Source organism: Bombus vancouverensis, chromosome 7 (genome assembly GCF_051014615.1).
Source record: "Bombus vancouverensis nearcticus chromosome 7, iyBomVanc1_principal, whole genome shotgun sequence".
In the NCBI taxonomy this organism is placed as follows: Eukaryota; Metazoa; Arthropoda; class Insecta; order Hymenoptera; family Apidae; genus Bombus; species Bombus vancouverensis.
Window position 1 is genome coordinate 18270184 of NC_134917.1, and position 23695 is coordinate 18293878.

General features: G+C 47.6%; 2 protein-coding genes across 5 annotated transcripts in view; one reads left to right on the forward strand and one right to left on the reverse strand.

Annotated features, from left to right (window-relative positions):
- Positions 1-23695, forward strand: part of LOC117157030 (serine/threonine-protein kinase 32A) — a 42430-nt gene that overhangs the window by 3255 nt on the left and 15480 nt on the right. The window contains exon 1 of one of the 3 annotated variants that reach the window (XM_076619804.1): positions 18895-19552. The exons of 1 other annotated variant lie outside the window; for it this stretch is intronic. The gene's annotated coding sequence lies outside the window, so the exon portion shown is untranslated. Of the gene's footprint in view, positions 1-18894; positions 19553-19602; positions 22991-23695 lie in introns of those variants that run through there. One more of the 3 variants, XM_076619805.1, reaches the window with a different exon arrangement.
- LOC117154764 (protein Star) lies at positions 1522-17787 on the reverse strand. Of its 2 annotated transcripts, none has more exons than XM_076619806.1 (6): positions 17769-17787; positions 6974-7165; positions 5054-5267; positions 4239-4403; positions 3924-4115; positions 1522-3760 (listed from the first exon to the last, which is right to left on the reverse strand). In XM_076619806.1, the coding sequence occupies exons 2-6, from the start codon at positions 7162-7164 to the stop codon at positions 3575-3577; spliced, it is 948 nt and encodes a 315-aa protein (XP_076475921.1). In that variant the 5' UTR covers position 7165; positions 17769-17787; the 3' UTR covers positions 1522-3574. The 2 variants fall into 2 exon arrangements, with proteins under 2 accessions (XP_076475921.1, XP_033185915.2); XM_033330024.2 differs by lacking the exon at positions 17769-17787 and adding an exon at positions 12328-13987.

Here is a 23695-nt window from a genome sequence, read left to right on the forward strand (position 1 = left end):
CGATCGGACCGTTCCATCGTACTTGTTGCGACACTCTCGTCGGAAAATTTGCGTCGAAGCGCGAAAAAGCCTCGCAATAGAATAATTCAGTGGCAACGTCCTCGAGAAAAAAGTACTCGAAGTTCGCGATCGATCGCGAACGCCCAATCGCGAGATACGTTCGCGATACGAATCAAATTTTCCTCGTTATCGCTGACGCGTCTTGCCGCCAGTCTTTCTTCGTTTACGTCGATTTATTATTTTCAGTTTTACGGAGAAGCGGCGGAATGATCGATCCCGGCAGAATGTAACAGCTTCCCGTCTCGGAGTTCGTGTTCGCTAACTCGGAATTTATCGCGAACGAACGACTGGCCAGTTTTTATTGCCTTGTTGCGCGCTTCCAGGGAAAACCGTGTTATTTCGTGGGCTGACCCACTTGCCGGTGATCGATTCGGATCGCGTGCCGCAACAAGGTAACGAAAAGTCAAAATGAGAAGTAGCGCGTGGTCTGGCGAAAAGTTAATTAATTAAAACGCAGGAAAGGCAACGAGGATGATGCCGGCGAGATAGAACCTCTTCCGTTCCACGTTCTCTGCGTGGCTAATGAAAAAGAATTATACGTTGAATGACGCGATCCCAGCTGACCTGGATGATGCTGCATCCGACGGTAATTTTCTCCGCTTGTGTCGCGAGAGGCAACGTATAAAATTTCACGACGATCCACCACGTAGATAAATGTGTAATAATACGGTGAGTGATAAGAAAATTTTAACGAAACAACCGGCAAAACGTCCTTTCCCTCTGACAAGTATTTCATCAGGATAACGGATCGCTGGAACATTTCACGTTTCCCAGGAAATTTCTCGCAATGAGAATTTCTCTTCCCGAAATTTCTTCCCGAAGTCTTGTTTGGACGATCGAACTCCCAACGATTATAAATCGTTCGTAAAGCACACGGAGGACTATCGTCAAAGAAGGATCGTAATCTTCGATCCGAGTTTTCAACGACTCGAAAACCTTCCACGTCGAATCGTAATCGTTCCTTCGGTGAAAAAGAAATCGCTGGGAAAAGTCGAGTATACCGTTTCCAAGACGGTTCTCCGTTTTCTTCCACCACCTTTCAAGCGTACGTACAAGAATCGCAAACCGTAGAGATATTCGCTAGCTACTTCGTCCCATCTTCCTCGCAGAACGCTCGAGGCGACCATCGCGTCGAGACGCTTGGTCGATGAAAACGCGGTGCGGTAGGAGACGTATTAAAAATATAACCCGCGCGATTTGTCGCTAAATTGCCATATTTTCTCCGATGTATTCGGTCCTTGAACGTGCAAAGAAGAACGGTACAAGTAGCGTCTCTGTTAACTTTACTTTAGTGGTTTGCCACTTTACTATTAGAACGGACCTTGTAAACTTTTCCCACGGAAGACAAAGAAGCGAGAATTTGCCTGGTTCTGGCCATAGAATGGAGCAATTAGCGCCGTCTATCGAATGAAATTTTCCACGAGTAGCGGAGGACGGGTAAAAGAAGCTTAACGAAGACCGTCGTTTTTCAAAATTACTGATTTTATTTTAAAAAACAAAAATACACTTTTCTTCATTGGAATATAAAAAAAACACGAATTTCCAAAATATCTACGCGTATTCTTCTCCGAAAGAATCGGCCCGCTTCTCTCGAAACGAAATAACACGCGTTACAAACATCTTGTTCTCGGGGTGCTTTCGAGGTGAGAAAAAAAAAAACAGCTGAAGAGGACGCGTCTCTCGACTGGACGATCAGGGAGGCGGTGGTCGGCAGACCTCCGATAACGTAAGTACAAACGAGCGAAACCCGTACGAGTGCGTGTACGAGTGCGTACGTGCGTCTATGTGTCGGATAATTGCAAGCGCAGCTCGTAATTCTCGACCAGACCGACAGCGACGGGTCGTAGGTCGTAAGGCGTATTATCGTATACCGTCTGTCGTATCTGGCCGAATACGAGCCGAACATCGCGAACAACGAACGTTCCGTCGAAATAGGAACGATCCGTTTCCTTCGATCGAAACCATTGGACGACACGCTGGTCGAAAATAAATTGCCATTTGCTCGACACCGGTGACCATGGCCAGACGACCGATAAACCCTGCTAAGTTTATCGCGAGAACAGCGTAATTAAGTAATCGCGCTCCCTGTAATCGGCTATCGTTTTGCTCGAAGCGCCACGCTGGACGCGTTCGTACCATCGGATTTCCTCCGCTCCTACGGTGGTCTTCGCAAGACCACCGTAAGAAATCGTTTTAACTCGAAGAACCTTCCTATCTAGGTGGAGTTCTTTCGTTTCTCGGAACGGCAAACTTCTCGAGATCTGTCGTACGAAGGTCTTTCGTACAAAATGGCAAAAGGTGGCCAACGATCGTATCCCTGTCCTAAGAGAAAATAGAACGAAAGCGATCGCTTGCTTGCGGGTCGGAGAATAAGCCGTAGGCCAAGAACGGCAACGACCATCGTGAAAAATCAATAAAGAAAGCGAGCAGATGGCAATTTTGAGCTCGAATATGATTGGTGTCGAGTAACTTGGAAACCCTGCCCGCCCCCGCTTCTACCCCCCCGCTCCCGCCCTACGATAAAGAACCTACTTTATCCTGGTCGTAAAAGCAACGACTGCTGGGATCCTACGAAAGACTCGATAAAGGGGCACGGCAGAGCAGCCCTTGGTAAGGAGCAGAGGACAACCAGTTTATCGTATCCTAGTATAGCTTAATTAAGTATCGACTTACGTGCTAATAAGGCCCGTGGTGTAGGTAATCAAATCCGTTATCACTGTGACAGAGCTCGTTAAATCGCGAGTAACGATCGTTTTTGGTGGGTACTACTAGTAGGTCACGATGCTGTCGATCTTTGACAAAATAAAGTCTACGTTATTCGTAAAACGTGCCAGTATCGTCCTGATCCGACGCTGGCTCCACGTTAGATTAAAACGAATCTACGCTAAAATACGAAAATACGAAACTAAACACGCTTGTTTCTCTCGATTCTTTTCCTTCGTTCGCCGTAAAGCAAAGCGCGTACGAGCTTGTCCGCACCAAAAACGACGATCGATCGATCGTTGAATCGTACGTTCGTACGAAGGAGATTCGACGCCGGAGACTCTGGTCGATCAGCGTCGTTGTGGATAACTATACTTCGGGGAAATAACTCTCGACTCAGTCTTTGTCGCGGAAAAAAAGATAAACGAAGAACGAAGAAACGGCTAGTCTATTCGTCGATACTAGACGCGTATCGATGTATATAAACGGAGGAAAAGGAAAAATCTTGGTCGTTCTACGATCCGATACGCGCACGCTCGGTAAGAAACATATTTTTATAGAAAATAAAAGGTACGTTCGACGACGGAGTTCGCGTCTCCTTTGATTCGACGACGAAGCGAGAATCGTTCCGGCGACCCAGATTTCGTTCGATCGTTAAAGGAAAGTCACGAACGCCGTTCCGCCAACGATTTTTCATTTACTCGAAAGAAAGATATTTCTCGTCGCTGTTGGAGCCCGTGTTCGTTTAAAAACGCACGAAGAAACGTAGAACGGTGCTGCGTCGGTGGAAAACAAGCCTAGTCAAGCATGTTCAAATCTTAAGCAACGCGCTGTACAAGAAGATCAAGTTCCCCGTGTCGGTCGTGTACATCAGCTTGTATCGTCTGCTAGTCATCTTATCGATCAGGCTTTTCGTCTCGGTTTCGCTATGATGAGGACTCCAGCGGATAGACACTACGGATATCCTGGTGGTCTCCCAGGGGATCGTATCCAGAACCTGCACAAACACGATCAACGTGAAAAGAAAATATTTTCTTTGGACGGTAACGATCCACGCTGGACGACGGAAAAGTTAAGGAACGGACCGTCGTACGAAAACAGGAGAAAATATCATAAAACGTATTGGATACGGAATTTCGGAAATCCCTAACGACATTTACCTGACTGTCTTGCGCATCCGGACTATCTAGACTCAGGTAATCCAAGGTAGTGGCACTGTACGCCAATAAAACGCTGTACAAAGGGAAGCATTTCAATCTCGTGGTCGGGAAACCATCGTCCGACGGCACGAGGCTGTTCGGCCCTTCGCCCAATTTGGTAACTTGAACCTCGGATTCTTGATGATAGGTAATCTACAAATTCGAACGAGCTCGCATAGAGACAAAAGCGTCGTCGTAGGTAGATTAGAATTAACGAGATTTGTCTGGATCGGCGGAGCGGATACGAATCAAAGAACATTTCGAATATACGCTCACTTCTTTGGTATCCTTGTCGGTACTGAGGCAAGCGTGAAGAACTCTGGTCTTTGGATTTCTGGTGCTTCTGTGCGCCTCGAAGAAGCTTCTGGGATCAGTCAGGATCAGAACGCCTTTCCAACTTAAGTTACGTTCCAACCAGCCCGTACTGGAAATGGCACCTATCTGCGAAACGAAATAATTCGTATAATTCTTAAATAAATCTCGCGATAACATATTATCTGCGTATCCGAATTCTAGACAGGCGATCTTTTCTCCGCCTACTCCTTTCTCCGACTTTAAGAGCGAAAATTCTAACGAAAATGCTTCGGACGTAAGAAGTCGATAAAAATAAAAGAAATTAAAAAGGTCGCATCGACGCGTTCGAATCCTTTTCGGGCTCTCTTATCGTCAACCTAAAGCATCGAACGCGCGCGCAGCCAACTGTTTCGTGCCATCTCCTTGTTAACGGTAGTTCTATTCGGCAGAAATTCAATTAGTCGTCGAGTGCTGCGACTGAAATTTCGACTCGATAAATATAGTCCCGTTTAAATATACGCGCTACTTAAATATTATTCTAGTTAGCCGAGTGGCGAATCGAAATATCGCGTTAAAATAATCAAAAAGTACGCGAAACCGCTTGAATTCCTCGCTGACTCGTATAATAAGATAATAAGACGTCTACGAGACGAAGCTCGACGGGGAAACAAATTTTCCTACTTTGACCGATATTCGCTGCTTATTAAAACTCGGGAGGAAATCGACCTCGGAGGTAAATTAGCTGACGGCACTCGTGGCCGTCGTCGGCCAAACGAACGAGAAAGATCTCTCCTTACCCTGCTGATGTACTCCACGTACACGCCCTCGCGTTTTCCCTCGGTCAGACCCGCCACGTACCTCTCCTGCGTGGTTTGAGTGGCGTTCGACGGATCCTGCTGCGTGGTCGACTTCAATTGAACCTCTCTGATGTACGCGACTAATTCAGGATTGTCCATCGAGACGCTGTTCAACACGTAGTCCCTGGTCATGTTGGCGTCGAACGCCTGCCTCCTGCAACGAAACGTCCGCTTTAACGTAAGTACACATGGACGGCCGAGCTCTTATTAAGCCCGGCATGTACACACGTGGTTGATGAACTGTTTCTCGTTTAGGCCGTGTGTACGTTCTATTGACGGACGTTCGAACGCCTCCGCGAATGCGTCTATACCCGTTTGTTTATCGGGGAAGCGACTACACGGACGTCGAAAAGTTTCGAACGATCGTATCGTTGGACGGATCGTTCGATTCTTGCGCGGAAGTCGAGGGCGCAATTTTCTGTTCGTGCTTGTCGGATTTAGCGTAAAATCTGATTTGCTGGAACTCGGAGATCCGACGATGAATCGCGATTCGCGTGGGCCACGTTATTCGCGTCATCCGCGTCTATCTTTATTTCACCGTTGTTACGTTCCGCCGTTGCATCGAGTCAACGATAAAACGACCCGAGTATACGTAGACGATCGCCAAGAATGCGAGCTCTTTAATATGCAAATATTTTCGAGTACGACGCGGCTACGTAACTCGTGGACGCTCGAGATTAAAATTCAAACGAGTACAGCGAATTAATTACGTCGATTAATTAACAACGTTCGATATTAATAGCGATCCTGTTTCGAGTAAACGTTGAACGTTCTTTCTTTGAAAGACCCGTGTCGAGCGGCCTTTGTCACGAGGGTCCGAGGGAAAGGATAATCGTCTCGAGCGACCTAGTAATTAACTTCGTTTAACAATCGTATTTCTTTAACGCGACTGCAAACGTGCTCTTTGCAGATCTCCGGAGATAAGGGACTGGCTGTTTCACGCGTCTCGAACGAGGTATCGGCTACTCGCGAGGTATCAAAGGTGTTTCCACGCTTTCTTTTTTATCTACTCTGGCATTTACACGCTAATATTACTTTTTGTATCGAAAACGATGCAACGTCGTCAAAACGAAACGACGTAATTAATCGAATCTCGCTCGAAGGCAAACAACAACTTGTACATCGCGCTTGTAAAGTATATTTTTTTTTCTTTCTTTTTTTTTTTGCCTGCGAGACGAATCGCGTCATAAAAGTATAAATTACGAGCGAAATTACACAAATACCTCGTCAATCGGCGTTGATAACAGTTGAAACGATCTTTATCAATTATCCGGATTACCCGTGTTTTGTCACTCGAATCTCGATGAAAGCCTGCGATCAAATATTTAACTTTCTACGATAAACGAGCTCGAAAAATGGCCAGACGACCGGTCGGTTTCGCGATGGACCAACACGCATGCGTAATTGTGGTAGACATCAATCGAAATCAGCGATACGGTCCGCGATTTGTCGTTCGTTTTTCCCTGATTGCCATAAATTGACACGTGGATTACTGTAAATTTCAACGAATGGGATATGGAATATTGAGAGAGAGAGAGAGAGAGAGACAGGGGGAGAGCAACAAAAAGGGACACTAAACATTCTCGCTGGACTAACGGGGATGAGCGACGATAGCTTCAGAAGCATCGGAGTTTTCCATTTTACGGCGTTGTAAAATTTGTACGCAGCTACATGTACGCTTTCAAGGTACGGGACAACGAGGGTAAGAAAGGAACCGTATTTAAATTTTGAAGATCAACTTTCATATTTCTTAAACGTACTAAACGGAGCGACAAACGAGATTAAAGCATTCGCAGAAAACGAGCAACGACCGGATACTCTTTTCCTCCTGTTTTTAGCTTCGTGTACGAAGAAACTTACCTCATGGTCGTGGCCTCGCTCCAAAGGAGGAGCAAGGTCATGGCAGTGGAAAAAGCGGCGAGAAACGCCAAGCAGGAGGCCACTCTTCTCCAGCAGCTTTTCTTGTAGTTTGCTATCGTGCTCCCTGACAGAGTCGATCCCGTGGATGACTGTAGAACACCGGTGACCGGGGGAATCCCTGTAGGAGCCATTCTGCAACCATAAGACCGTTTACCCTCGATGCTCGATTATATCGTACCGCAACGCAAAGAAAAAAGCTCGAGAAACGATAAAAATCCGCTTACGAACGATCGTTCGCTGGAATATATTCGCGAATAGTACTTCCGATCGAGCAAGGTACGTTCGATCAGAAAAATCGAGTCGACCGAGAGGAAGAGTTCGATCGAATCGAGTCAACGGTCCGTAACGGTGCTGATATAATTCGATGCTTATTTCGTACCTAGGGGGAAGGACGATTCGTCGAATCGTACGCGTGGCGGTTCGTAAAAATTTTACGTCCCTTTAAATTCTACGAGAGTTTACCGTCGTAAACGACTGTGCCGCAGAGCCCGCGGCATCGACCTTTCGGTTTGTCGTTTCCTATCTACGAAAGGAAGCCTCGAGGGCTTCGATGTCACTCGATCCTCGCCAAGCCTCTATTTAAAAGTACTATTCGAAGTTCGTTTGCCGTTTTCTTCCCAAATATACCTACTCTTTAACGTTCCAACGTCTAAGGACTTTCGGCGCTCGGACGAATTTAAAAGGAACATAAATGTACACAACGCGGGAGGATGCAGCGAGGGAAGAAATGCGACGAAAAGAAAGAAATAGAAAATAGAAAACAGGAGACGCGGAAGCGAAGGAAGACCAGAGCAAAGGATAACGTTTCAACGAAGTCTCTCGACACGCTCTATTCGTCTAGTCTACGGAGTTACGGAGCCACTTGCGAACCACTCGCAACGCGTGCCGCCTTACGTTAGTTCGGACCGCGATACGATCGTCGCGTGCACGAGGCTTCGTTGCAATTTGACTTAATGCCGTGTTTAAATTCACCGGGGAACCAGCTGCTTGCATAGGTACGTACCTCGCAGCGCTGTAATAACCAGATAACGGGCACGAGATCCTGTTGCAATTCGAATTCGAAAGGGAACTCGATCCGAGCGCGGGAAAGGACGAACACCGACCGGGCAGAAGGTAAGATTCTCGAAGAGTTAACTCATTCGCCGCGTTATATCCGCGGTAAGCGAAGTATTCCGTCTGTCTGTAATTGCAGTTATTATCGTAACGTCAAGCTCGACGACTTTAAAACGAGAATCGTTTCTAAGAGTGGAAAGTTCTAGCCGGGTGTACTCTCAGAGAAATCGTTCTATCCGCCGGACGAGTAAATTCAAAGTAAATTTACCCTGCCAGCGTAGTACGATATATCTGCGTCTCTTCGTTTTTTTCATTCTCCATGGCGGCGACGAGTGTCGTTGCTTGGAGTTTCACGCGATGCACCGTGCCTCGAACGATTATTACAACGCAAGACGTACCCAGTCGACACACGCCATAGTCGTAAATATAATCCGAAGGATCGTCCCGCTGCATAAAAGTGCGATCGATGGCCGATCGTACTCATCGACTACGCACGAGTGTACATGGTCGACGCGGACGCGGGACGAAAGAACAAACCAGACGATCTGCACGGAGGATATTCATCTACGCGGAAGTGAAATCGACTTTTTCGATCGAGATTCGAGACGATCCGGTTTCTGATGTCATCCGTGTTACGCTCACCGTGCGAATAGCTAAACTTTCACACGATGCCGTAACGCAACCGCATCTTAGCTGATGCAACTATCTTTCCCTCGCAACGTGGCCCCGTTTCTCCATCGATCCACGTGATATCACGATATAATATCGTTACGACTTCGTTATAAGGCGCTATAGAGCCGTTCTAACTGCGAGAAAATGGCAATCAATTCGTTCCATCCTGCAACGTGAGCAAAATCACGCGATATCTTCGTCGGCCAAGCTTACCACGGACAAGCCTTTGGCCGTTGAATACGAAGAAAAGTAAAAATTCCAAGGTTATCGTCCAAGAAACTAACAATTTTGGTCTTCGCTCGCGATCTCGATACGAATTTTGCCAATGAAAATGTCACGCGTCGTTGTGCGAAGATTTGTACGGAGAAATCGGTTTGTCGTACAGAGAGACTTATCGAGGGAATTTGATCTACCGTCGGAACGGTCAACGAAGTGCCAGAAATCCGAAAGGACGACAGCAACAATACGCTCGGTTATCGCTTGTCGTTTCTTCCTAGCGATGTTCCGTTCCTTCGTAACAGATTACGCGTCTCGTTTACTCCATTCAGACTTCGTTTCAGCAATTTTCTTCTCGTCTGTTCGAGCGAGAGCACCGAGGGAAGGACGACGGTCGGTCGAAGCGAGCCTCGTTACGCGGAAGGATGTTAACGCGGAAACGGTGTTACCTCGCGTTGCAAAATGAAAGAGACTAATGGGGGGAAAGTAAGTTGCGAGTAGCGACGAACGTTTCCTATTGTTTGAACGGACTGGAAAGTCGTCGTAGGCAACGTTATTCGACCAGAACGCGGAACAAACTGAATTTTTAAATCCGTTGTTTTAGACGGAAGCTCGTCTTCGAAGTAACTACGGAACTCTAGCGAATATTACAAAAGTTACGTTCCTCCCAGCGGAGAAGTCTTCCAACTACCAAACGTTCCATATTCCGGCAATCGTGAAACAGAAGCGCGGACATTCGAGTAACCGTGCGCTTTCTAAGCGAGTTTCCGCAACTCCGGTAGCCACCGATCGGAACCAACTTGCCACGCGCAAACCTTTGGATACGATATTCCGCCAGAAGAATACCAACCCTTCCATATCTCCGAAAGCCACGTATTTCGATATTTGCGAGTAAACCTTGTTTCGTACGAAAGACGATAGAAAGAAATTTATTTCCGTATTTATCCTACGTCTCGTATCGTCAACCCTCGCAAACCGATTTTTCCTCCGAATCTTTGGACAAGACGTCATCGATGAATCGATTCGAAGTAGCGCGCATCGCGTAAAACCACGCGCTTTGTCGCGGCCTAATTTCCACAACGCGACGGTAGTTGACACGTCAGAGAGCGTTTTACGCGTTGAACGCTCCCTGAATTAAACGACCCAATTTTATTGCCGAAGCTCGAGCGCCTTGCTTCGATCTTCGCATATTCCGTGCATCGTGTCTCGACTTCTTCGTTCCGATCGTCGATGGACGTACCGAGTTGCGAGTTCTAGCGCTTAGGGCGACGACGAAAGACGCGCGAATGGACGGAATATAAAAGGTAGACGAGGCTGGAAGCGGCGGATCGTATCGAAAGTGCGTTTTCGACGGCAGCTTTGCGCTTTGATCGTCGGATCGATCGGTCAGCCTGCGATCGTTACTCCGACGGTGAGGTGTAAGCAAATACGAGTATGTACCCAGGTCTGTTTGAATACCGTTAGCAACGTGCATCGTCCGGTGGTCGTGGTCGATCCAACGTACGCGAAATCCGAGTTGTTTCTGCCGTGATAGTCGTACGGCAAAAAAGAGACAAAGTTACCGTTTCAAAGAAAAATATCGTAAACGAGACCTCGGTTAATCGCAGATGGAGTCCTTCGACGGGGGAAGTGTCGTCGAAACGCGTACAAAAGTCGACGCCCATTCGCGGAACTGACGCGATTGCGACGAAAATTGGAGCGGCGACATTTCGATTATCAACGCGTCGTGGAAAACTCAATTTTCCAAAGTATCGCGAGGATGTTGCGCGGCGAATTTGCCGAGCTCGATTCAGCCGTACGAACGCGTGACCGTATTCGATTGCCGTTACGCGCACAATATCCGATCAGAGATGACGTTTTGCTACCGCGCTTTACAAACGCGATAATAACGATCGCGACGGTAATTTTATCAAGCCTGTTCGCACGTAAGTCAATCGTGAATGGGAATTTGGCGACTCGCGTAGATAGCTAGAGCGACGAATTACGTAGATTCGAGCCATTAGACGCGCGTCCTCGTTTTCGCTCCTACTACGCCTTGCGACCTTCGCAAAGATCGCGAGACGCATCAGACGACAAAGCGACAGACGAAAATTTCCACCGTACGTTCCGTGACGCGCGCCACGATTATGGAAAATGATAGATATAAAAATCCGAAACGATATGGAAAATTCACTTCGGAAGACCCTTTCGTACTGCGTTGTCATTGGAGAGAGAAGAAAGAAATGTATTCGAGCACGAAGAAGACTCTATCCTCCGACGGAGCAACTCCTCCATCGGGAAGAAAACGTCGAACAACGACGATTATTTTTCCCATTTCCCCCCTTTCTATTTGGCCGACTCGTTCCCGATCGACTTTTTCCGCGTATTCCCCAGTTCCAGTGGATCGATGGCCGTCGAACCGAGTCACGAAATATTTACGAATTTCTTCGCGAGGGGAGATATCGGGAAAACGACGTTTCTTGCGAGTTTGCCTGGCAATGGTATCGACGTCAGCTCCATTCGTCGCGACCGGAGTAAACTCCATTTCACGGTTGTCCGCGCTCGAAACGGTAATGTCGCGTCGAAGATAGTAATAAATAGAAATTTGGAAATCGGACAGGCGTGCGTGCGACGCAAAGCGCGTCGATTGAAAAACCCGTCGAAGGTGAAGGCTACGAGGAACGTTTGGCGCCATTTCTCATCCAGAGATTTCTGCTCGGTCGAAACGATTAGTTAAGCGCGACGCGAAGAGAAATAAAATCATGGTAGACGGAACAAATTGGAAGGAAATTGTTCGTGTAAAGAGGAGAATCGTTCGAGAAGCACGGGAATAAGAATCCGAGAATTTACGAACTGAAAGATCTCGTTGTAAATATTCGAGCGAAAACTTTGAGCTTAAAAAGAAGAGAGGATGAGATAAGGGAAAAGCGGCTTATTATCGTTGATAATTGTAACGAAGAGATATTTGCGCGAGTAAACGATATATCGATATGGTACGTCGGTGCGTCGGTAAAGGAAGGACCTAACGGAACTTGTTTAATCAAAAGGAAGTACAGCACATAGCGAACAAAAGAAAAGCACGAAAAAACGACGTCGACGTCGGCGAAAACGCGGCTTTCTACGATATCGCTCGTCTCCGTTCCAGTCTCTGAATCGTGCGTATAACGCGCACAAACTGAAAACAACGATCTCGAAGTTAGTCCGGAGATGCGAACTGGTCGACGAAGCGTCGCGGCAATTTAATATCGAGCGGAAACCAACGTAGATCGTGGACGAAAGGCGGCGGACAAAGAGCCGAGACGCGCGCATCGTCGACGAGTTTCTCCGACTCTGCGAAATTTCCTGCAGTTAGCTGATGTATGTAAACTACGTACTTGGCTTTCACAGGTTCCATGCCGGTCCAGAATAATTCGCCTGGCGGGAAAGAAGATTCAACGAGGTACAACATTCGTGTGGCTCGTGTCTCGCATCCCGTACGTAACGTGACCGTCGCCCGGAAGACATCGACCAGGCTGTATCACCAGGCCGACCTCCTGCACATCCTCCTCCGTCGATGCCTCCACGTCTCGCCAACACTGCACTCGGCCGGTCGGATTACGTTTTTCTTCGCGCAAGATTCGCACGTTGAAACGATCGTCGATAAAAGCGAGTAGGAGCGTCTGCTAGTTTCGTGACTCGTCGAGACTCTCTCTCTCTCTCTTTCTCTCTCTCTGTTTACAAACCGCCGGATTTTCTGACGCGCGGGGAAAAACGCGTCGACCGTCGCTCTACTTTTTCCCTTTCTCTCGCAAATCGATTCACGAAATCCTGAAATACCTCCGCCTATCGTACTTGGAACGCGCGATCGTTTCACTTCTTCACCACATCGATCATCGCGAAAGCAACTACCGTCTCGATCGGAGTGAAAACCGCGTCGTTAGAAACCGGCCCTTACGAACGTTCCCCACGATCCTTGTACAGTCACGTAACTTTCTTCTACGTATATGATATACGTATACGCGAGACAAGCTCGCGCGAGCGTATCGACGAGCGTGCGGCGTCCGATCGACTCGCGGATTCGAGCAGCGTCGAGGTCGAAGGAGTCGCGGGAACAAAGAGAAACGGCGTTTTTAAGGCGGCGAAGAGAGCACGGGTCCGTAAGCGGAATCAGCGAAGGAGACGCGGAGGAGCGCGCGTGTGTACGAAAGTTGATTAGCACTCGGTGTGCCGTAGAAGGGACGGGAAGCAACGAGCGTGTGTTGTCGTCGAATGTCGCACTGCAGAGCGGCACACGATCCACAGCCGTCCCTGTCGCTTCTTCCCTCCTTATTTTCCTTTCTTTCTTTCGTTCTCTTTCTCTCCTCGACTCTCTTTCCCCCCTGTTGCCTTTTACTCGGTCTCGCTCTCTTCTCCCCCCTTCGCTCTCTCACTCTCTCACTCTCTCACTCACTCACTCACTCACTCTCTCTCTCTCTCTCTCTCTCTCTTTCTCTCTCTCTTTCCCGTCGTCAATCCTCTCCCACTCGCGCGCGTTTCGCCGGCTGTGCGTCCCGATTCCCGGTGCAGACACACGACGACCACGACGACGACGACGACCACGACCACGACCACGACCGCGATGACGATCGGTCCGTTTCGCTGGCTAGTGGCTAGAGAAACTCGGCAAAAGCCGCGCGTCGCTTCTCTTCTGTCTTCTGCGGCGTTCTCCTCTTGAAGAAACACGCGGCCGTCGCTGCGTGCGATCGACGAGGCACGACGACGATTCCTTTCGTTCGCACGGAGAAGGAAATGCAAGCGTATATGCCCGTCCCGTGGCGAGAGCCGACTGCCCTCCAGCACCTGGAACGGCTGACGGTAACCGGGTACAATGCCTCCTATATCGAGTGTCCTTCTTTAAACACCAGCCCGCCATCCGTGTCCTCCTCGTCTATCCCCTTCAATCTCGCCGTCCCTCTCGCTCGCTTTTACGAGGACATTCCGTGCTCTCCGCTCTCCTATTAACGACCAGGTAGAAGCCAGTGGTGCTCAATAAGCCCATACGACGGTGTTTCTCCTACGGTGTTCTTCGGTTCTGCGTAATTACGTACGTAGGTAAATACGGATACGTATTGGATCTGCCAGATCCAACACTAAGCGAGTCTTTCCCTCTTCGCTGCCTCTTCTATCCGCACGGGGTGTAGCGACTCCGGTGTAGCTCGCGTCGAAGGGTCACGCGGCCAGCCTCTACGCCGTTGGTCATCGCGTTCTACGCCTCGTTCCACGTACATGTCCGGTAGCGTTCTAAAGGCGTTATCGATCCTGCGACTCGTACTCGTAGCCGCCTTTGTGTTACACGCTCGACGGCCGCAATCCCGACCGTCGCGCCGACGAGAACGGTCGCTTGGTTTCTCGATCGATCGGATAGCAACGCGTCTCGTGGCTTTGCCAACGATCGTTAACGCTCTCGAGTAACGATAGAGAGACCCGTGTGCAGGCACCGATTCGATCGCAGCCGGTTCCACACTCGTCTACGATTCGCGAGGCTCGAATCGTTCTTCGAAACGCGAAGGCAAGTTTGAACGATCGCTCGGACGAAAGATCGTTTCAATGGGATCGCGCGACAGTTTCGGTCAATGGAAGGTTGAAACAGTTTTTCGTGATTTCCCTTGTACCTTTGACGTTGTAAGGAGAATACTATAGAGACGGCAGGTTCACTTTGAGGTCGTAGGGTTTGCGGTTGTGGAATATTAAGTTACTCCGATGGAAGAGCAAGTTTGCCATTCGGCATTTTAGCTCGGCCTTTATTTTTTACGCTACGATATCCCTTTTAAGAGTAACTTTTCTGGATAATGGAAAGATAACAGTAGTTTTTTTTTTTTTTTTTGTAAAGAACGTTTCGTTCGGCGTACGTACGTCCGTGAATTCTCCTTGCACGTTAAATAGCAAAGCTGCAAGACCAAATTTCCTTTTTTTCAAACGACTCTCGAAGGACTCTTTTGCTTTCCACCGTGCGATCTTCGTTTTGTAAACAAAGCGACTGGAAAGTACGTTTGCCCGCTGCTAGGCTTACGATTTAAATCGCCGGGAAGAAATACACGTAGAAGGGCGCTTAAGAGACGGTATTTCTCTTCGTGCCGTCGAGAAACGGCTTCGTTTTCGGATCGATTCGACCGAAACATCTTGCTCCGAGTCTCTGTTTTCTCCGGACGGAGGATATCCGCCAAGGCACGGCTCCGTACACGGCCGATCGCCGATGCATTCCGACTCGAAGCATTTTTATCGAAGCGCGGCTGTACCTTTCGGACGGTATTTCGATAAAACCCATTTCTCACGAGTCGGAGACTATTCTAAATTAACCATCCCGGTTGATTGAACGGCAGAGGAACGGCCACCTTCACCGAGTTCCACTCGAGGCGTAACTGCAAAAATAAATGGGCCGCGCCGTAAATAATTTCTCGGCCGCAGACTCCTCTTTAAAATAGAAACCTTCTTCGGGTCCTTGCTGTGCAACGCCGTCTTTTATACCGATGTACAGCACGTTTCAAAAGTTGCAACATTTTCTCGGAAAATGCCTCGAAGGTCGATGTAAGATTCGACGAGAAATAGGAAACTCGGCCGCTTTTCGACAAGAAAATAGGAAAACAGAATTTATACGAAAGTGGTAAAAGCTATCGTTTATTCGACGATGGCAAACCGGAGCAACGCGCAGGGCTGATCCATGGAACACCTGGTAGCCCTAACGAAAAAACGTGTCTGCGGTGAAATCTGAAATTCTTCTACGTACGTTCGCTCATCGAATAACCGCGTACAACGGAAGGTTAAATAAAGATCTATCGCCTCGCAGAACCCATCTTTAACGCGTCCACCGCGTGCTTGCCGTTCCTAGTTGACACACAGCCCTTTCACCGTGTAGAATACGAATTAAAAGCTACGAACTTCGAAAGAGAGGATTTCACAACGTTTCGAATAAAAGTTTTGTTGCCTGTAAATTTCACGACGAACGAGTAATATTCTGCGATATAAAAATCGACTTTATATACGCGTCGTGTATGAAGATTACGCGTCAGCTTATCGGCATATCCGGAGAAGGGAGGCAGCCAGAGGTTAATCGCGAGAACAACATTTCGTGGAAATAACGGTTTAATCGTTGGCAGAGGTAGCCGGAGCACGATGTTCATCGAGGCACGACGTAAAGAGGGTGCGAGTTATGCGCGCGAGCATGCACGTCGAAGAGGAAAAGTCAGGCGTTGCACAGCGTGAAAACAACGGGCGATCCAAGTGAAAGGAAGAAACAACGTCGTCGAGTTATACGGTTCGAGCGTAGACGACCGCGTGTGGGCGCATGCAAAACGCGAATTACTATTGACCGGACAGGACACGCGTGTGTACGTATAACGGAAGCGGCAACGGCAGCTGCGATAACAACGAGAAAGTTGGATGTCGGGTTTCCGATAGCTTCGACCAGATTCCCCGTTTCGATGAAACCGAACAGAAGCAAACCACGTCGTTGTTTCTTGGGCGCTGTTTATCGTAGCGTGGAAACGCCTGGCCGATCTCAACACCGCTCGAACGTCGCTCGAACATCACCGTTGCTTCGCGCCGCGTTTTCGTCGTCTTTTCCACGTCGTACGGGAAAAGAAGCGAAGCGAAGCGAAAAACCAAGTAGCGAGATCTCCGGACGAGACAATAGCCTCTTGTGATAACGAGAGAAAAATATGGGCGCTGTTACGCCTTTCAGCGTCTTAACAACTCCTTCTCGCGACCACGGAACGAACAATGAAATACGGTTGCGCTTTCATCCAGGCTTTTTCTTATTATCGAAGGGAAATATTTTATTTTATGACAGGAGAATATATGGCCTTAGCGATATTAAAGATAATGATGGAAAAAAGGCTGAACTCGGATTAGCGTTCAACTCGAATATCGAATATTTCACACTCTGGGGGATAAGGTCGAAGGTAAAATTACTTTTTGTCGTTTATTAACGACCAGAATTTTTTTTTTTTTTTTCACCAGTATCTTGATACCAGTATCGGATAGGCGAACCTCGAACGTAACGCTGCGTCAGGTTAAAACGTATTCGAACGATATATCGCGACTGGAAAACTAGAGAGATTCGTTTCGATCGTTTATGACATTGAAACAAAAGCGACGAATAATTGCGTGCCGTCGCGTTCGAAGCGGAACAGTCCGATGAAAACCGAACGGAAGAGTCTCGTCGTTCTATCGTACGTAGCTCACCCTCGGTCCGATCTCGAGGATGCAGATCGAATCGAAGGAAGAATAGGATCCTGGTAAGAGAATTCGATTCTTCGGCGAGTTATCCGGCCTCGAAAGTTATCAAGACCGACGTCTTGCCGCTACTACGCGTTTCGAATTCTTATTCGGTTATTCGGACTTACAGCGATCTTCGGCGTTACTTTCTATCGCGCGCCTTTTATTTTCGGTTCTATTCAATTTTTCAGTCGCTTTCATTCTCAATGGATATTTCTGCGAGTTAGCACGGTCGATGGAGGGAATATGATCGAAGTCCTACGAAAGAGGCCAAAGGAAGTATATAGCTGTGAATTAATGCAGCCATGCTACCAATTGATGCAGCGACGCTCAGGGCCGCAGCCGTATTTTACCATTTTCTTTATATATGTCGGACTCGCGAGTATCTAGACTTTCGAACATACAGCCTTACATCGTGTTAATTATTTATCGATTATCCTTTTAACACTAAGGAGGCGATAATAACTATTGCACATCTTACAAGTAGGTTAGCACGTAAAATCCTTAAGGGCTTACTACGTTACTTTAGCTTATCGAAGAATTATATATCGACTTGAGCGTAAAAGTAGTACGGACCACTTACCGGCAACCAGGTGCTACTCCAAGTTGAGCGTCGCTCGTCCAAATTTATAAAAGGACGAGGTGGCCACCACCATTTGGCACTTTAGATCAAACTCGTTCCTACGTTTTCGATTTTAGCGAACATCGAGATGCCGATAGCTGGTCGGTCTGTGCTGTCCAACCGACTCGCGATCTACTATTCGCCTTTACGTTTCCTTCAAAATCCTTCCCGTGTCCTATTTCCTGATTTATAGCGGACGTTTCCGAGATTTTCTTTCTCCTACAACGCAGCCGCAAGCGTGAAATCCTACCGTGCAAGAATCGCCAGATGCGAAGCCGATCTATCAGCGGTGGCAATTTCAGGAATGAAAAGCATCGCGTCTTGCCGAACCACCGACATGAGGTTTCAGCGAATGCACGAATAAAAAGTAGCGGAGAGATAAGAAAAGGCGAATAAAATGGACAAAAGGACAGGTGAAAGCAGGAAGAACGCGTGCTCGAGCGAAAACGTATATCACAGAAATCTGGGAGTGGCGAGTTCGAGTTGACTAGAAGTTTAGCAACGATCGACGATGCGAACACGAGGCACGATATACACGGCCGATGATCCATACCCGTGCTCCGACCTTATCCAACGAACGAAGAACGTTGCATGGAAATCGGCAGGTTCCAACGTCTATCAATGCCGCTATTTGCTTAATTCGCTACATTTGAGACTTCGCTACATTTCTTTCATCGACGCTATCACTGAGAAAAGAACCGAGGAGAAATTCGCATTAAATGTGAAACACGAATTCCAATGTTTTTCTGACTATTAATATCCATCGCGGAGCTGTGGCCGATGGGTCTTTGGACTCATCTATCAAGTCGCCGAGCAAAAACATACAGACTCGTTTAAAAAGACAGAAAGGTGACCCCGTAACGAGGAAATACCTGCGGCCACCAAGGAATCGTTATCGACAGGCAGGAATCGTTATCTCTCACTGGCAAAAGAGCCCGTTTCTCGTAAAACAAAGCTCGACCTTATACAGGCTATCGTCTATATAAAACTATGATCTACTCTTGCCGAAGAGCCCGTAGCTTTCTCCCTCTCGATATCCCTCGTTATATTTCTCGCAATACATCAAAGGACCCCTCGAACGATCTCGCCAAATCACCCTTTCAATGTTCCCGTGCACACGACAGTTTCCACCAATTTCCATCGATCAATTACCCACGGATTCTATCTACGATGCCACGACTACACGGAGATGATACGCGCGAGAGGACGCGCCGCACCGCGCCGCCGAAACACGCACAGCACGCGCGAAACGCAGCCACGAAGGCGGCGTCTCGGCGCAGACGCCGCAGTAGATTCGCGTACTCGAGCGTCGTTCCGTTGAACCGTCTAGGAACATCGACACTCGTGCGGCGACCGCGACCGCGACCGCGATCGCCACCGTCACGATTTTACGGACCTTGGCGATTTTTTCACGCGCGGTTTCGCCATCGATCGTTGCGTCGATCCTCCTCGTCATCGTCGTAGTTCGGCTGCCTCCTTGTCTACGATGATCCATCGCGCGCCACCGGCTCGCGAACGAACCACGCTCGATCGTCAGCGCGCGATTTTCTACGCTGCCACGAAGAATCAGCCGCGAAAGTCGTCTTGTGCGCGTCACCGCTGACATCGTTGTTCCGGTTGCTCGTTTCGTTCGAGTCAGCCTCGGCAGCTGTCTCGGATGCCTCTTTGGTACGGGGGAAAAAGTTCTTCCGCAGGAAGACGTCGGTGAATCTGTTTCTCACGATTAAGAAGTCGTAGACGAATCAGTGAGTGAACGTTATTTCCATTTGTCTTTTCTTTCGCTTCGATTATAGGATTCGGGCGTGCTGCTGGCAGAAACGAATGCCGTTGATATTCGTAACGCGGTTCGGACACGTACGAAAGTCGCGCAAGGAAAGTTTGAAGAAAGGCTGAAGATAGCCGATCGAACGAGAATACGCGTCGATAACGAATTAAGTTCAAAACTTGATGCCAGAATCGCGCGATCGAAATTCGAATGAACGTTGCGCGAGTTACATAATCGACGGTGGTCGATGGAATCCGATTAGATCTGTTCGTTTCGACAAATTTATTCGATCGGAATCGGTGCGTTTTACCTGGTTTACCATTCCGCTCGATTATTCCGTCGCGTCTCGAACCAACTCGAGAACGTCGCGATTCAGGTATCGAAAATTCTTTCATTTCGCGTTTTCACGTTTCCTATCGTCTTAAATTTACGTTCGCCGAACGGTTCGTTTAGCGGCAACTTGCTGAGAAAACGGGATCGATCCACGTTCGTATCAATTGCCTTCTTCCTTGTCGAACATGATCGATCGATATCGTCCCGTCCTTTCTCGCGAATATATTTACACGATATTATCATAATATTATCGCGCGGATAATTACGCGCTATTCGAATGTTTTCATTATGTTTTCATCGCTACACCACGTTATTACACGTTGCCTCGTTTACGACGTAACATCGTTCCGTATTTCGCGTATCATGGTGCATCCAGGTGGATGCGAAGGCAAAGGATATTAGCGGTGAAACAAGGTTCGCGCGATACTTCTAAAAAAAATATTAGCCAACGTATTTTCCAGCGAATGAGACGAGTTAACCGTTCAATGGCATTAAAGAGCATCTTGGTTCTTTTTGTATCGCGTGATAAAACGAGGAACGGCACCAAGACCGGTGGAAGAAAAAAAGGAAAGACGTATACGAGTCGGAGATTTTACGTCGGTATGAACGTAAATAACCGTCGTTGCTTTAATAGCAGCACGTAGGAAAAAAGGTTCAAACGTGTATCTGGCAGTCCTCGCATAAAAAGGGACACGCACAAACGCGCAACCACGCGAAAGCAAGGAAAGCGGAAAAAACAGAAAATCTAGACACCGCGAAATAAAAACGAATCGGCGACAATTTTTTTTCCCCACATCGGCCACGATGTTTTCGACGTGCAGGATTTTCAAAAATCTCGCCCGTTCGAGACAGTGTACGAGCTAGAAAAAAATTCCGTCCTATCGCATCCGCGTGCTACATCCCGTACTATGTTGCGAGTGGACGAACGAACATAAACGAACATAAACATAAGCGATAATTGCGAGTAATATTCGACGTTTCGAAAGAATAGAAGGATCGCGTGCAATTGGAAATGCGGAAGGATAACCGTTACAAGTAACGCGAACGAGGCTGTAACGATCGCGTTAAATAACAACGAATCAGTGACCAGACCGACAATAAAACGATGTGCCTATTGCTCTAAAAGGACGAACGTGGAAAAAGAGAAAAATTCAGCCGAAGACGTTGTCACAGAATGCTTGGATCGTGAGTGAAAACCGCGAGTACGGACGGTAGCGGCTTAGAAGGGTAAATTAAAGAAAAGCAGGAAAATTCGAAAAGACGAGTACCGCGGCTCGCGAGATGAAATTGATTTTGCTGGGTTCCGAGCCCGGCGAACCTCAAAAGTGACTGTAACTTGGAAACGGGGTCAGACCTAACCCTCTTTTTTCGCCGTCTTTTTGTCTTCAGCTGGCTTTTCGAACGATATGCACCGAGCACGGTACGTGATCGTCGGCATTAGCACGACCAACGTCGCGTTCGTTAGCCGTACGAACAAATTGCCAGTCCGCGCTTCCGACGCCGCGAGACTCGTTCGTCCCGCTTGCGATACGCGCTGCCTTCGGCTGCCTCTTTCGCTCTCTGTTTCGCTTTCCTTTGCCTCTGATTCGCGAGAATACGTTGGGCGGATAAGCGAGGACGAAAGGTAGCGGGAAAACGTTGCTTCGCAAGAACGCGTTTAGATAGCCGCGCGAAGATAGTGTCGATGTTTTTTACGAGACACCGCGAGAGAGGGTGGTTGATCGTCGGTCGATCGGATCAACGCTGGTATCTCTTGGAATTAGGAAAAGGTCGACGTGTACGTGGGAAATACGTAATTGAAACGAAGCTGTATCCGCGTGTATTTCACGAACGATCTATTATATTTAAAAAAATGTCCGTGACCAATTAAATAGCCGCGATAGTTTCGATATTAATTGCTTGTATCTCGTGAAATCACAATCGCGTGCATTTATCGATCAACCGTAAACAAGCAGAGCGTTTAATTAGATAATAGAATGGCATGGACAGTTACACGCGTTTTCACGTTGGCCTGTCTTCGTACCGCAACTTGCTCGTGAATAGATCAGAAACAGGCGGGACAAAGGGTAAAACTAGGACGATCGTGAATTGACAACTGCCGTTTACGTTCCGCGATATCCTGTAAATTATCGAGCCGTCGGACATTTCGTCCACGCTCGTTATAATCCCGTGGCAGAAATAACGCGGGAATTGATCAGAGGACGCGAGTTTTACGAAGAAACAAAGCCTTCGAACGATTGAACATCGAACAACGTCAACGTGCGTACGTGCATCGTGCGCGTATATGCAATTGAAGGAAAATATAGCTCCATTTGAAAGATTATATTTTCACAATTTTTGCGAATCAAAATCAAAATTTCTATTCATACGCGAAACGTTACGTGGGTGGCGCGTCTTCTCGAATAAAGAGACTCGTTCGACGTAGTCCAACGACGAGACCTACGAAACACGGTGGTCATCGAAAGAAAAGTTCGCGATAAGAAATCATAAGGTTGCTGCTTTTTCCCCTGTTTCGTCAATCTCCGGTTTATTACGATCTCGAGGAAACGCGTTTCACCGTCGAGCAAACGATGAGAAAGAAAAAGAATAACGTACATGCGCGTCGCATGTGGAAGCACCGTAATATACCGTGGTCAATAAATTTTTATTTGCCAGAACAACGAACAATGAATCTGAAGCACGAAGGGAACAAACTCGTTCTGGAACGAAAGGACGAAAGGAATTGCATCGATTCGACGTGTCATAACGTCGGAAATTGCGACGGTGTTTCGTGGTCACATCGATTCCTTCCTAAAGGAATAGATTGCTCGAAGCTGTAAACGTTGCTGTTCAAAATCGTCGTATAAATCGATGATTCGACGGAGATCTTCGTTTCTTCGTGTATTCGGCGACGCCCTTTGATCAGTTCCATTAAAATTGGCAGAATAATTGGACTCTGGAGTGGAGAAGCGGAGGGAAATAAATAAAAGTCGAAGAAGAAAGCGAAGCAAGGGGGTGAATCGGCTGGAAATCGAAGTTTTCGATAATTGGCCAATTATCAAAAATTTCAATCGACCAGAGCGAGGATACTCGGATCGTTTTCTCGGTAAGAAAGAAATAATTAGCGCAAAGTTGCTACGATTCTTTCGTTGGATCAAAGGAGACGAAAGAAAAGCTTTGTTTCGTACTCGCTAGGGTTGCAGCGGAATTAACGTTGACCGCGTAGCCTGGGTGAAAGGAGTTTGAGATACGTTCGGTGTCGGGTATCGAGCGTTATCTTTCGGAAAGACAGGCAACGAAAAAAACGTTGAAAGGATACGACAAAGGGATGGTTTTTGCGGTAGGGGAAAGTTACGTACGAGTCAAAAGTTACAGTTTCTGGAAATCAATGGCAGAACCGCATCAGCCGACGTCGGAGCAAAGCATTCGTCGCGTTAAAGGTACTATCTATCATCTCGAGCGTTTCGTTTCAATGCTGTTACTAAACAACGTGTAGACTGTAACTTCGTGCTAAGAAATGTTGGCCGACAATTTCTATGCGAACAAAGACTATGTGATCCAATTTAAGATGGGATCCGAGTTAGGGAACTTTCCCCTATGTCCTTGGAAATCTCCCTTTGAATTTCACGATACACGGAACTTCCGTTAGTCTGTTGCTTCACCGACGGGAGAAACAAAGTAGAGGAGAAACGGTAGTTTGTCAAACGAAAATTAGGGGAGTATGCAAATTATATATACTCGTCCTTTCGTCCCTTTCGTTCCCGTTGGACCGAGTAATTGCGTTTACGATGCTTCTTCTTTTCACTGGAAA

Excerpts from the sequence above, each read along its gene's own strand:
- LOC117154764 (XM_033330024.2), bottom strand. The coding sequence starts at position 12,401 with ATGTTGTACCTCGTTGAATCTTCTTTCCCGCCAGGCGAATTATTCTGG. Across the intron at positions 4,404-5,053 it reads ACGTGGAGTACATCAGCAGG|ATAGGTGCCATTTCCAGTAC; the intron begins GTAAGGAGAGAT and ends TTCGTTTCGCAG. Across the intron at positions 4,116-4,238 it reads CCGACAAGGATACCAAAGAA|ATTACCTATCATCAAGAATC; the intron begins GTGAGCGTATAT and ends TCGAATTTGTAG.